The following is a 14,569-nucleotide window of genomic DNA, read 5'->3' as shown; positions in this document are numbered from 1 at the left end:
TCACGGACTGGTGGAGGACCCCCACACCCCCTCATCCTCTCCCGTTACGATCAGGAGGCCTTGGAGCTCAAGAGGCGCCATGCACCTTGGTCAAGCAGCCACAGTGAGGCTGGGGTGTCAGACGAAGGTATGAGTGCAGTGCACTGAGGTGAGAATTTCAGCTTGTGCAATCATTCTAGTGTAGTCTCTTCATTCATGTGAGCCTCGAACCTGGAGTCCCCAATAATGTCTGAAAGACACATATCGCCGTTGTCTCACCAGGGTGCCTGGTATGCACAGCGACAGTGAGATGACTTTGAGTAATGACATGTCCTTCTCCCTTTTCAGTTTGCTAGCAGGCATTTGCTCTCCGGATCCTGAAGGGTCACCCCTGACACTGGAGGACCACCATGCTCCCCAAGCACCTGCGTCACACCCACTCTCAGAACCAGGCACCAGCGCAGATACCAGCACATTGCGGGCATTAGTTCAGCGGCTAGTATCTCGGTGCACATTGCTTGAGGTGCAGGCGGAGGCAGAGAGTGCCCAGGGCACAGGCAGTCGGAGGACTGCTGAAGACAAGGATGATGCTCAGACGAAGGCTGATGATGAGCCTCTGGAGTCGTCCATTAGGCAGCAGATGCTGGACATCCAGTGGGGTGTGCAGGAGGATCTGGCGGAGATCCAAGAGAGCTTGCGTGCCATGGTCTCCGTTGTGGAAGGGTTTCTGAGGAGCATGAACGCTGCATTGACCCTCATGGCCAAGCGCTTTGCCTCCTCCATGGAGAGAGTGGCGACTCTTATGGAGAGGCTGCTCCAGAATCAGAATCAGGGGTTCCTGGGGATGCACTCAGACCTGCAAGCCCTCACACAGGCACTGACCTCAGCTCGTCATTGTCCGTGTGTGAGATGGATGGGGCACTCCGAACCCCAGCTTGGTGCCCATTCATCAACGTTGAGCAGGGGGAGGGTCCACAGCGACCTCACGTTGGTGCACAAGCTGCCTCTTGTCTCTACGGGCTCCTCTCAGGGCACTCTGAATGACCGCAGCAGCTCCTCCGCCCCTCTGCCAGTGACCATGGCATCTGATGAGGCTGCGGCGACTGGGGAGATGCCGGCCATGGCATTGGCTGCTCCCTCTCAGGTGGGGCCAGCATAGGCTCCACTGGCCAGAGAATGACCGCCAAGGTCATCAAGGCCAACGGGACAGCACAGTCAGCAGGCTGTCTCCAATCCCAGTGCCAGCGAGAGGGGAGTGCCTCGACGTAGCACCCGTAAACTTAAGTTTAAAGCACCTTAAGCATAAAGGGGACTAGTAATGGCTGATCTTTTGTTCCCCCATTTTGTTTTTTTTTTAATGGTGTGACTGCCAACACCATTTTTTTTCCGTTCAAGGCTTTGTGAGTTCCAACATAAAATTAATTTGCTTTTGTGTCATTGGCCTCAGTATGCTTCATTTGTTTTGTATGTGCAGGGTAGGCCAGTATGTAATGCTGGACATATATGGCTTGAAATCTTATTGCACAGGCACTGAGTGTATCTTGGGGGCCAAGGAAAGGGTCATTTCTACGATCCAGGATAGAGGGGGCAGCCCTGGCATGAGGTGGTATTTATTATTTGGCAGCCTAGCAGAAGGATCGTTGGATCAAGGCATTCCTGGTGTCCCTGCCTCCCTGGAGGTTGCTGAGGTCTGACTCCACACCCTCAATGTTCTCCTCACCGTGCTCCTCTTCTGATTCACTACTGGATTCATCCTCTGTGGCCTGTGCAGCTGCGTCAAGATCCTCTTCCTCTGCTGGGTCCCCTCTTGCCAGTGCTGAGTTGTGGAGAGCACAGCATGCAACCACTATCAGTGACAACCACACTGGGGGGTATTGCAGTGAACGGTCCAGACATCGGAAGCGCATCTTGAGAAGTCCTATGGTTCTCTCTGCCACCGCCCTTATGGAGGCATGGTACCTGTTGTACCGCTGCTCAGCCTCTGTTCTTGGATGGTGGAGAGGTGTCAACAGCCACCTTTTCAAGGGACAGCCCTTGTCACCCAGAAACCATCCATCCAGGCGGGCTGGAGCACTGAAGAGCCTCGGCACCTGGAAGTATCTCAGGATATATGGGTGTTATGGGAGCTGTCAGGTCACCTTGCACAGACTTGCAGAATCTGTATCCTGTGCTCACACACTATCTGCACATTCATGGAGTGGAATCCCTTCCTGTTGTCAGGACGCTTGCCCGATGTCATCGCGCGCCATTTTACGCTCGAGTGGGTTGGGCGAGAGCCCCGCTCAGCGAAAAATTCTGCCCATAGAAACAATTACTCTAATTGGAAGCAAGCTGGTCTGGCTTCACTGAGTCAACAATCTTGTTCAATGCATAAAAGGTTACTGAAACTGTACTGGCAATAACAAAAAAAAAATCAATGCTACTAACTCATTATCAAATAATTATGACTGTTTTTATGTGGCTTCATGACCATATTTGCAGCATCCCAACAGGGAGAGATATACAACTAGCTGCATTTCTAGAGCTTGCTCCTGGTTAGCTTTACTTCACCTTGTACATGCTACTGGTATGATGTTTAAAAGGGAAAGGGTAGAAGCTTGGCATATGCTAGAGATAACAGTATCAGGCAGGTTGATTCTAGCTGTCGCCATTATGCTAGGCCCTGGATCTCCGTCTCCACTGATCAGCAGGAGGGATGATCTATCAGATCTTGAAGGCCCTGAGAGATAGAAGCATACATTGCAGCCACCGTGATCCGGAAGCCAATATGGAGGGTTTTGCATATTCTTTCCCATATTACCACCAGAACTGCAATCTGTTTCCCTAGCACTGACAACTTCTCAGGTGGGTGTCTGATGTAAATTCCAATAACACTAATGCGTTGTTCTACTGATAATAGTGCCAACACCTTGTTACTTACTGAACAATGTCCCAAACCTCTCCATCTTCCACAGCAAGAGCAGGGTATCTAGAAGCTCCATGACCTTATCATCAGAGGGCATGAGTGGCTTCAGGTTGGGAATGTCCCTTCTGATAACTTGCATCTTATAGGCATTGCCTATCATTTTCTCTTGCAAGGTTGAATAAATTAAGTGAAGACCATCAGCGAAAGTATATGCGCCAAGTGACATGGAACAGCTGAAGGAAGAGATAGGTTAGCATCCAATTAAAATGGAGAATAGGGGTTTAGGGTTTTTTGTCATGTAGTTGCTGCTAGGGAAGATGGGTAGCCATGTGGCACAAGATCCTAAGATCATGCCCCCTTCCCTTTACTTTTAGGGAGTGAAGAGCACTGGAATTCAAAGGAAAAGAGGCAGCATGGCTAATGTGTTACCTTGTCTACCCAGGCCGTGTCACTGAACTTCCTGAAGCACTAGCCTGCAGTCTTGAAGTTGAAGATTAGAGTACCACCTCCCTCCACGTGGCAGAGTGACCTTTTTGACAGGTTTCCTCTTTATAAACACTCAGCATCCTGTGGGCAAGGTTCAATTTCCTTTCCCAGAATCTGAACAGGTTATATGGTGGGTAAAGGACCTTCCAGTGCATAACAGTCACACATGCAGCGCCTCCCCACCATATATGATGCTTATATGCAGGTTTTGCATCTGAAAGGCAGGTTACAGTGTTTAAAGGAAGATCAAGTAGCTAGTGTTGACAATTGTAGATTGGGCAAATGAAATTCACCAGCTATGATTAAGATGGCTATTAAATACTTCAACAAGAAAACAATGATCCCAATTGTGACCATATGAAAAATATGACTATTTAAAAGTAGCATTGTATCTTTTAACATGTATGTATCAAAGTTAGAGCACTTAAAAATAACAGCACATTCAATGCTAACCATCATTTCCTGTACCTTGCCCGAGGAAACAGCAGACAACAAAGTATTTGAAATCTTCAAGAATGTAATAGTGTCACGTGTTGAGCAATACTTTTTCCAATGCCTCCTATTCTTACTATACATAATTAAACTTAACAGGATGTTATTAACCATTCAGCATGCAAATAATTTCCATTCCCAAAAGAGTTCATCATTTTTGATTTTTTAAACAGCCCTAAAGACATCTAATCCTTAAGTATGAATATTAGCAAAGAAAAACAATATAAAAAACATTATTTTCAAAAGAAACATTTGTTTGCTTGGTCTACATTTTTGATCACAATTGTTAGAAAGTCAAATTATCTTGGCACAAACACGGGAGCCTAATTTCAACTTAATTGAGTCTGTTTTACAGATATATCAGACAAACTTAGCACATGACTTGTGTATTTTTGGTTCACCAATAAATTCATCAGGGGTTTTTATTTAGGCACCCAACTGGAATGAGCATAGCTTCATTTCAATTTTGAAATGTGGGTCCTTCACCCATTTTCACGACGAGTCGAAGATTGCATTGTATCAACTCTAACCAGTAGTATTTAGGCTTCGCAGTGGTCACTTGAGGCTGCAATAAACATTCCTCCTGCCTCCATGGTAATCGAGTGGGCTGCTGTCAACCCGCACCCACAGTTCTACTTTGATTTACCTCTATTTCCCAGATTTAAGTGCCAGCCAAATTTGAAGGGCTCAATGGCCAAGATGCATCGGGGCATCCGAGGCTCACTGCGCTTTTTCCAAAAAGGCTGGAGGATCAAGTTATAATGGCCCCCATATCTCTCTCTTCTAGCAAGTGAGTTCAACACATTGACCATACTGTGTCCATTATCAGACACCATTAGATACAGACGCCATGGCATACTGTGTCCATTATCAGGCACCATTAGATACAGACCCCATGGGTGTAGCTATTAACCCTGACTTATACAATAATGAAGTGCTAAATGATTAACTTCTTTGTCCTGTTTTCATATGTGACCCTTTTACTTAATTCTATTTAGTTTTTAAAAAATATTTTTCCACAAATTTTCTTCCTTTCTACTTTCCAGGAGGCACTGACTCCTTGCTGGGATAATTTCACAGAAATGGTTGTCTGCTACAAACACACTCTGGTGGGCGTCCTGCATTTGAGAGTCCAGTGAACTTCAGTAGGGTTTGGAAAATCAAAGAAATCACAACTGAGTCCAATCGTCATCTCATTGCTGCATGTGTGCACACGAATCAGGAGAGGAAAGTTTGACAATTATTCACAAACCAATTTTGGGGTGCTAAGGTGAACTGTAGCACAACCTACAACCAATCAATTGAGATGGGCTAACAACTGGTAATCAAGACTGGGGCATTTTTGTTTGATTACGCTCCTGTGAAGCACTTATTTGTGTTTTACTTCATTAATTGCAAGTTACTGTTGTAGTATATGACTCAACTACATAATGCTGTAAACCTGCTGAGCATTCAAACCTGGTAAAGCATTCAACATATGTTTCAAAAAGTAAATTAAAAGATGTAGATAATCTAAAGGTGGTATTACGTTTGGAAGGAACTCTAACAATCATTTAAAAACAAAAATAGAAATATCTGGAAAAACTCAGCAGGTCTGGCAGCATCGGTGGAGAAGAGCACAGTTGAAGGGTCATGAGGACTCGAAATGTCAACTGTGCACTTCTCCAACGATGCTGCCAGACCTGCTGAGTTTTTCCAGGTATTTCTATTTTTGTTTTTATTTTGGATTTCCAGCATCCGCAGTTCTTTGCTTTTATCTAACAATCATTTGTTTTTTTAATCCCCTTTCATTTGCTTTATCAATACTTTCCACTGCAGCTTTAGATACTATTAGATAATGTGACTCCAAGCTTTTAATCAAATCTAACAAGACAGTAAGAAGGATGTGACAACAACTGTGATTTACTCCTCTAATTTCTCCCCTCCTGGAGTAGTGAAGTGCCTCAGAGTGGCTCAGCACCTACAGATGACTCAACTTTGATGGAAAACTGGACCACATCAGAGTCTGCAGAACATGAACTCAGGTCCTGCAACTCTGATGTAACACATTCATACATCAAGATGCTGAATTACCAAGGCACCTACCCAGTATTCATTTGATAATGTTATAATATAGCACACATTAAATCTCACTGCATAATGACAATATTCAGTTAGTTTAGAGAAGTTACTGACCATCTGAACTGCATGTTTACTCAGCAGAACCATTTACAAACAGGCAATGCTACATTTGGAACTGTGCCAGAGCCAGTATGGTTTTAAAAGTGAAAAACTCTTATGCCAGTCATGTGGTTTTTAATCCAGTGCATTAAACTGTTGTGGTCTATCTAGCCATAGAACAACATTGGGGCAAACATTTCTCTAGTCACTCTGTTCATGACATCATAAATGTATCTGTGAAATTTTCTTCTGTTCAAAATTTCTTGTGCAATTGCAAATACAGTATTTTAGAACATATTTACAATTTTCAAAGCATAGTGAGAAGGCTTTGCAAACACATTTACAATATTGTTAACAAAGCAACTAAAGGAATCCTAACTCCATTGCAACTGGATACACCTTCAATGGGTTCCCTCTCCCTATTTTTACCCACAAGAGAGGCTGTTAAATAAAAATCCACAAAGCAGGAATTCGGATTAAATAATAAATGTTGCTGTTAGCAGCCTTCAGTCTGGTAAGACAATGGTGTGTGTTGTGGCGATCAACTGTGTTAAGCATCATCTGGATTGCCTCAGGAGATTCACTCTGGCATGGCAGCCTCTGCCGCATTTGCTACTGAGGAAGACGGGGGTTGCTGAGAAGATGCATGTTTCACTGGTCTCTAGTTTTCTTTGGGCTCTCCTCGGCCAGCTGAGCTTTGTGTTTCTGCTCATCTTTTCCACTGCCCTTCAAAACCATCAGGCTCAGAGGTCACAAACATCAGTGACCGTCTCAGATTTTTGACAGATTTTTAAATCAGTAAGGGAATCAAGGGTTATGGGGAGAAGGCAGGAAAGTGGAGTTGAGGATTATTAGATCAGCCATGATCTCATTCAATGGCGGAGCAAACTCAATGGGCCGAATGGCCCACTTCTTCTCCTACATCTTATCATCTTATGGTCTCCCAGTTTACAGGGTCAATATCCAACATCTTCATATCTTGTTCATATGTTCTTGTGGCAGAGATATAGATGCCCAGGAGGTTGTGACCCAGTGGCCAATTCATTGTACAGAAGGTCTTTGGGTATACAACATGTTGAGTAAGGTCAGCTATGATGGGGCAACATTGGAACCCTTTGAGATCTGCAGTGGGGTCAAACAGGGTTGTGTTCTGGCACCGACACTCTTTAGCATTTTCTTGCATTTGCTGCTGTCATATGCCTTCAGGTCAATTACAAAGGGTGTCTACTTGAATACCAGAACTGGATGGAAAGCTGTTCAGCCTTACTCATTTGACATCCAAGACAAAGGTGCACCAAGTCCTCATGACAGAGTTGCTCTACAATGAAGGTGTCGCACCAACATTCCATACTGAGGAACATCTGCAGCAGCAAACTGATAGACAATCTCACACCTGAAAAGAGTTTAGTTTTGACCATCAGCATCAGGAAGACAAATGTCATGGTCCAGGATGTTGTCACACTGCCATCAATCATCATTGGAAATGTGGCACTGGAGGTTGTTGAAAGCTTCACATACCCAAGCTCCACAATCACCAGCAATCTGTCACTTGATGCTGAAATCAACACATCCAACATAGAAGCTGCAGCTGTAATGTTCAAGCTGAGGAAGAGAGTGCGGAACAACAACCTGATTGAGAACACTAAACTGTGAGTCTACCAAGACTAGCATGGAAAGAAGAGATCACATTGAACAGATTCAGTGGACAGCTAATTATCTGCAGCAGTTTAAATGAACCGTCTTTGCTCACATAGTTGAATGCCTTGGTGAGATCGATGAAGGCAATATATAGCAGATTCATTTGTTAACAGCATTTCTCTTGCAGCTGCTGAATTGAGAAGATCATGTCAAGTGTAGATCCTCCACTTCAGAAACCACACTAGGATTCAGGTAGATGCGTTCAGCCAGGATCAGCAATCTGACAAGGCGCCATGGGCAAATCCTCTTACCATGATGCTCTGCAGGGAGATGCCTCAACAGATGTTGCATTTGCTGTGATTACCCTTGTGACCAGGGTCACAATCTTTGCATCATGCATATCCTGAGGCACTGTCTCCATCCTCCAGCAAAGACAGAGAAGTTTGTGTGGATGCTGCAGGAGTTCCAGTTTCCCATGAGTTCAGGCTGTATGGCATTAGCACCTGGACCTTTGGCCAGGGCAAGTGAGTCAATCACTTTGCTAAGTTCCTCCACTGTGGGTTCGATATCCAGATCTACCATGACAGGCAGATTTTCTATGGTATCTAAAGCTTCTTCGGTGACAGTGTTCTCCCTATTGCTTAACTCAAGATAGTGCTCCTTGCCAGGATGGTTGAGTGGTCAAGGTGTTGGATTTAAGATCCAATGGACAGACATATGTCTGCGTAGGTTGGAACCCACTCTCAGTAGCTGTGAATAAATACTGACTTTGAAACTTAAAAACACATAGTGATTCCTATTGCCTTGGTGCCTGGCTGAATGTATAACCTATTGTCATTATGTCCCTTCAGAGCTACAATTCCTTATACACTGCTTCCCTACGAACTTTGGTTAGGCCATCTTTGCTTCTTCTCTTCCTTGGATATATTTTTATCCTGATGATCCACTGCTTGTATCCCAAAATCTCCTACTCTGTCAGTGTGCTGATTATGTGGATCCATTCACCAGTGACTGTCTTAATTGCAGTTTTGATTCACTGACATACAAGTTTTGCTAATGTTTTAAAATTAATGTCAGAGAGGAGAAGCATTGTTAATGTTGCCCAAAATAAACTTTACCTCGCAAAATTATGTTAATCACTCTCTAACAATTAGTGATAGGGAGAAAATAGCTTTAGGATTTAGTGCAGATAAAGCGGAACTGAGTAGAGTGAGGATTAAAATGGTGCATGTGTGTGGTTGGAACTGACTGGGACACAACAGAAAGATGGTCAATAGAACAGACTTTCAGGTTGAGGTTGAGGCCAAATAATGCTGCAATGGCCTGTGGAAGGAGCAAGGTTAGCATGAAACTGGAAAGCAAAAGACCCGAACAATATCTAAGGATATTCAAAAATATCAGATTTATGATAGTTTAGGATTATGTGGCATACTGTGGATAGAGAAATAAACTAACAATATCACTGGCATGTTCCAACTATAAGTAGGTTAAATTTAATGGTTAAATAGAATTAAGCAACACAATACAAATAATAATAAACACTGACATCTTTATGTAAATAACAGTGAACATACACCAATGATATATGCATCAAACCATAAGATGTAGGAGCAGAAGTAGGGCATTCAGCCCATCGAGACTGCTCCGCCATTCAATGAGATTATGGCTGATTTGATAATCTTCAACTCCACTTTCCTGCCTTTTCCCCATAACCCTTGATTGCCTTACTGATTAAAAATCTGTCTATCTCAGCCTTGAATATACTTAACAACCCAGCTTCTACAGCCCTCTGCAGTGAAGAATTCCACAGATTCACTGCTCTCCGAGAGAATTTCCTCCTCATCTCTGTTATAAATGGGCGACCCCTTACTCTGAGATTATGCCATCTGGTCCTAGACTCGCCCAAAAGGGGAAACAACCTCTCAGCAGCTACCCTGTGAAGCCCCCTAAGAATCTTATATGTTTATAAGACCATAAGACATAAGAGCAGAAATTAGGCCATTCGGCCCATCAAGTCCGCTTCGCCATTCAATCATGGCTGATAAGTTTCTCAACCCCATTCTCCCGCCTTCTCCCCGTAACCTTTGATCCCCTTACCAATCAAGAACCTATCTATCTCAGTCTTAAATACACTCAATGACCTGGCCTCCACAGCCTTCTGTGGCAATGAATTCCATAGATTCACCACTCTCTGGCTAAAGAAGTTTCTCCTCATCTCTGTTCTAAAAGGTCTTCCCTTTACTCTGTGCCCTCGGGTCCTCGTCTCTCCTACTAATGGAAACATCTTCCCCATGTCCACTCTATCCAGGCCTTTCAGTATTCTGTAAGTTTCAATTAGATCCCCCCTCATCCTTCTAAACTCCATCGAGTATAGACCCAGAATCCTCAAACGTTCCTCATATGTTAAGCCTTTCATTCCTGGGATCGTTCTCGTGAACATCCTCTGGACCCTCTCAATAAGATTGCCTCATTCTTCTAAACGACAATGAGCACAGGCCCAACCTATTCAACCACTCCTCACAAGAAAATCTCTACATACCCAGAATCAACCTAGTGAACCTTCTGGATTGCCTCCAATGCCAGTATATCTTTCCTTAGATAAGGCGACAAAAACTGTTCATAGAAACATAGAAAATAAAAGCAGGAGTAGGTCATTCAGCCCTTCGAGCCTGTTCTGCTATTCAAAATGATCATGGCTGATCCTCTATCTGAACGCTAGACACCACTCTCTCCCCATACCCTTTGAAACCTTTAGAGTTTAGAGATCTACCTATTTCCTTCTTAAATATATTCAGTGACTTGGCCTCCACAGCCTTCTGTGGTAGAGAATTCCACAGGTTCACCACCATCTGGGTGAAGATATTTCTCCTCATCTCAGTCCTAGATGGCCTACCCCATATTCTGAGACTGTGACCCCTTGTTCTAGACCCCCCCAGCCAGAGGAAACATCATCCCTGCATCCAATCTGTCCTGCCCTGTCAAAACTTTATGTTTCAATGAGATCCCCACTCATTCTTCTAAACTCCAGTGAATACAGATCTAGTCAGCCCAATCTCTCCTCATATGACAATCCTGCCATCCCAGGAATCAGCCTGGCGAACTTTCGCTGCACTCCCTTTATAGCAAGTATATCCTTTCTTAGGTAAGGAGACCAAAACTGCACACAATACTCCAGGTGTGGTCTCACCAGGGCCCTGTATAGCTGCAGTAAGACATCCTTGCTCCTGTACTCAAGTCCTCTTGCAATGAAGGCCAACATACCATTTACCTTCTTAACTGCTTGCTGCACCTGCATGCTTGCTTTCAGTGATTGGTGTAGAAGGACACCCAGGTATCTTTGTACATCAACATTTCCCAATCTATCACCATTTAAATAATACTCTGCCATTCTGTTATTCCTACCAAAGTGAATAACTTCACCCTTTCCGTGTTATACTGCATCTGCCATGTATTTGCCCACTCACTCAACTTGCCTAAATCATCTTGAAGCCCCTTAACATCCTCCTCACCGCTCACATTCCCACCAAGTTTCGTGTCATCAGCAAATTTGGAAATATTGCATTTGGTTCCCTCATCCAAATCATTGATATATATTGTGAATAGCTGGGGCCCAAGCACTGATCCCTGCGGTACCCCACTAGTCATCACCTGGCACTCTGAAAAAGACCCATTTATTCCTACTCTCTGTTTCCTGTCTGTTAACCAATTCTCAATCCATGCCAATATATTACCTCCAATCCCATGTGCTTTAATTTTGAACACTAACCTCTTATGTGGGACTTTATCAAAAGCTTTCTGAAAATCCAAATACACCACATCTACTGGTTCTCCCTCACCTATTCTACAAGTTACGCCCTCAAAAAACTCCTGTAGGTTTGTCAAACATAATTTCCCTCACATAAATCCACGTTGACTCCTGTTGATATTTTCTAAGTGTCCTGTTATCACATCCTTTATCACAGACTCTAGCATTTTTCCCTCCTACTGATATTAGGCTAACCAGTCTGTAATTCTGTGTTTTCTCCCTCTCTCCTTTTTTAAATAGCAGGGTTACATTTGCCAATCACCAATCTGCCAGGTCTGTTCCAGAATCTACTGAAATTTGGAAGATGGCAACCAACACATCTATTATTTCCATGGCTACTTCCTTTAGTACCCTGGGATATAGATTATCGGGCACTGGACACCTATCGGCTTTCAGTCCCATTAATGTCTCCGGCACTATGTTTTTAATAATACTAAATGCCTTCAATTTCTCCTTTCACTAGGCTTTTGGTTCCCATTTGTGTCTTCCTCTGTGAAGACAGAACTAAAGAAGTCATTAAATTACTCTGCCATTTTCTTGTTCCCTATTATAAATTCTCCCATTTCAGACTGTAAGGGACCTACATTTGTCTTCGCTATTCTTTTTCTTTTTACAAACTTCTAGAAGCTTTTACAGTCCGCTTTTATATTCCTTGCAAGTTTGCCCGCATACTCTATTTTCCCCTCTTAATCAATCTCTTGGTCCTCCTTTGATGAAAGAGCTTTGTTTCTTTTCTAAATTAACAATTTATACAGCATAATCCCTAACCCATAACCCCTTTCTTTCAGAACTTGTCTTTTTTTAAAAAAAAACAACAGTCCATAAAGCTGTGACAGCCAATGTATAACCTCTTCAACACTTATGTCCTCACCTGTTCTCCAAAATTAAATTGGCTGAGGCATAACCTTTAGATAAACTAGGAAACAGTTTAGCAGATTATGTCAATCAAAGTGAAAAAATTCTCAATTTCAAACTCAACGAATCATTGGTCCAAATTACCTTGGGTAACATACACTAAGTTTCAGCATGGAAGCAAGAATTTTGACCAGTCAAAACTCAGTTAAGATGCAATATTAAAATCTTACCTGAAGGTTTTGTTTAATTCGTTTCAGATTATGCTGAAGCAGAAAGTTTTTTTCTAGGAAGAAACGACTATACTGGTCATCTATTTGTTTTAATAAATTATTGAACAGAAGGGTGGCCAGAGAGCAATTATTCGAGGCAAGATCCCTGTTAAAAACAATGAGCAAACAATTAAATGCAAGTCTAAGCACTCTATCTTTCAAAAATGTTACATTATGCATTGTTAATGAAGAAAACTGAGATTTTGTTCCACAATGGAAAATCCACAATGATTCAGAAAACAAATATGAACAAACCTAATTCTGTAGGTGTATCTGGTCTCCTGAATCAACTACGTGGAAAGTTTAGACATTTTCTTTCTTTAAATAAACTTGAAAGTGTATGCGTGTGGACGTTGAGTGACAACAGGAACAAGCCTGGCATTATGTTTCCCACAGTAAAACAGCCTGCTGACACTAAAGCGCCAGGGAGGTTTGGTCTGGCGGTTAAGCCACCACTGCTCCCTGACTCATACCAGGGACTAAAATTGCAATCCAGTCCCAATAACATCACTGATCTACCTAATTAAAGCAGGATACTGGGATCCAGCGAGAATGGATGGCAGAGCAGGCTCGAGTGGTCATATGGTCTACACCTGCTCTTTTTAAGAGAAGGCTTACAGAGGGTAAATTGTTGCTCTTATTTTAACAGCCCCCACAGTGTCACGGCTCACGTATGACAGGCAGCCATTTATGTGAGGCATTGTATGGCTGCCAGCTCCAATCCCAACATAAGTCAGGCCTTCACTAGATGAGGGATAAAAAAATGAAATAAGGGTAAAATACTTTGAGTCTATCTTTTTCTTCATAGTTTTTTATTTCTTTGCTTCTCTTTAGGTTGCCATTTGCATGCCAACATGTTTTGTCTTTAACAAATTGCGATGTTTGTCAAGTTAAAGGGTGTTTCCGACAAGTGCTTCCTGATCTGATATCAGATAAGATATGAAGAAAAACTGTCTCTACTCCACCGTCCCATTGTCCTTAGTAATCAGCTGTAAGTCTTATTTCTCCTAGAATCTCTTTTTTGACATTTATTTTTGATCCATAAATCTTAAAATCAGTGAGAGGTCCATGCTCATCTTTCCGAAATTACATATTTGGATCCCTCCACTCAGGCTTACTCCCTGCCACAGTACTGAGACGGTTCTTATCAAAGTCACAATTGATATCCTATGTGACTGTAATAAAGGTAAAATGACTTTCCTCATCCTTTACAACCTTTCTGGAGTCTTTGACACAACTGACCACAACATCCTCCTCCAACGCTTCTCAACCGTCATCCAGTTGGGTGGGCCGGTACTCACATGGGTCCATTCTCATCTATCTGGTCGTCGCAATGGCATAGTGGTATTGTCACTGGATTAGTATTCCAGAGACCCAGGGTAATGCTTTGAGGACCTGAGTTCACATCCCACCATGGCAGATGGTGAAATTTGCATTCAAAAATATCTAGAATTAGAAGTCTGATGATGACCATGAAACCACTGTTGTAAAAACCCATCTGGTTCACTAATGCCCTTTAGGGAAAAAAATCTGCTGTGCTTACCTGATCTGGCCTACATGTGACTCCAGACCCACAGCAATATGGTTGACTCTTAAATGCCTGAATGAGGGCAATAAATGCTGGCCTAGCCAGCGATGCCCACTTCCCATGAACACATTTTTTTAAAAAGCTACAGATTCATCTCCAATGTCTTCTCTTCCCACTCCTGCACAGCTAGCTCTGGTATCCCCAAGGATCTATCCTTGACTAAGATGCCAAAATTTCTATCATTAACCTGCATTCTTTACACTAAAGTTAGATTTCAAGCTAAAATTGCAATGATACCTCTTGCATAAATGGTCATAGGTAAACAAAGATAGGAACTAGGCCGTAATTAAAAGCTAGATATAGACATCTCAAAACCAAAATAAATGGATTTTTAGAGAAAAAGGTAAGGTTAGAAAGGCTCAAAAATATGGGAAAATTGTTAACTATTCAGC

General features: G+C 42.8%; 1 protein-coding gene across 1 annotated transcript in view; it reads right to left on the bottom strand.

Moving 5' to 3' along the window:
• The window catches only part of stat4 (signal transducer and activator of transcription 4), a 137,521-nt gene that overhangs the window by 101,618 nt on the left and 21,334 nt on the right, over positions 1–14,569 (bottom strand). The window contains exon 3 of the mRNA XM_078551862.1: positions 12,551–12,695. Within this exon, the coding sequence (XP_078407988.1) occupies positions 12,551–12,695 (145 nt within the window). The remainder of the gene's footprint in view (positions 1–12,550; positions 12,696–14,569) is intronic.

Source organism: Cetorhinus maximus, chromosome 11 (assembly GCF_964194155.1).
Source record: "Cetorhinus maximus chromosome 11, sCetMax3.hap1.1, whole genome shotgun sequence".
Taxonomy (NCBI): Eukaryota; Metazoa; Chordata; class Chondrichthyes; order Lamniformes; family Cetorhinidae; genus Cetorhinus; species Cetorhinus maximus.
The sequence above is the reverse complement of the archived record's forward strand: the minus strand, read 5'-3'. Positions and strand labels throughout refer to the sequence as shown.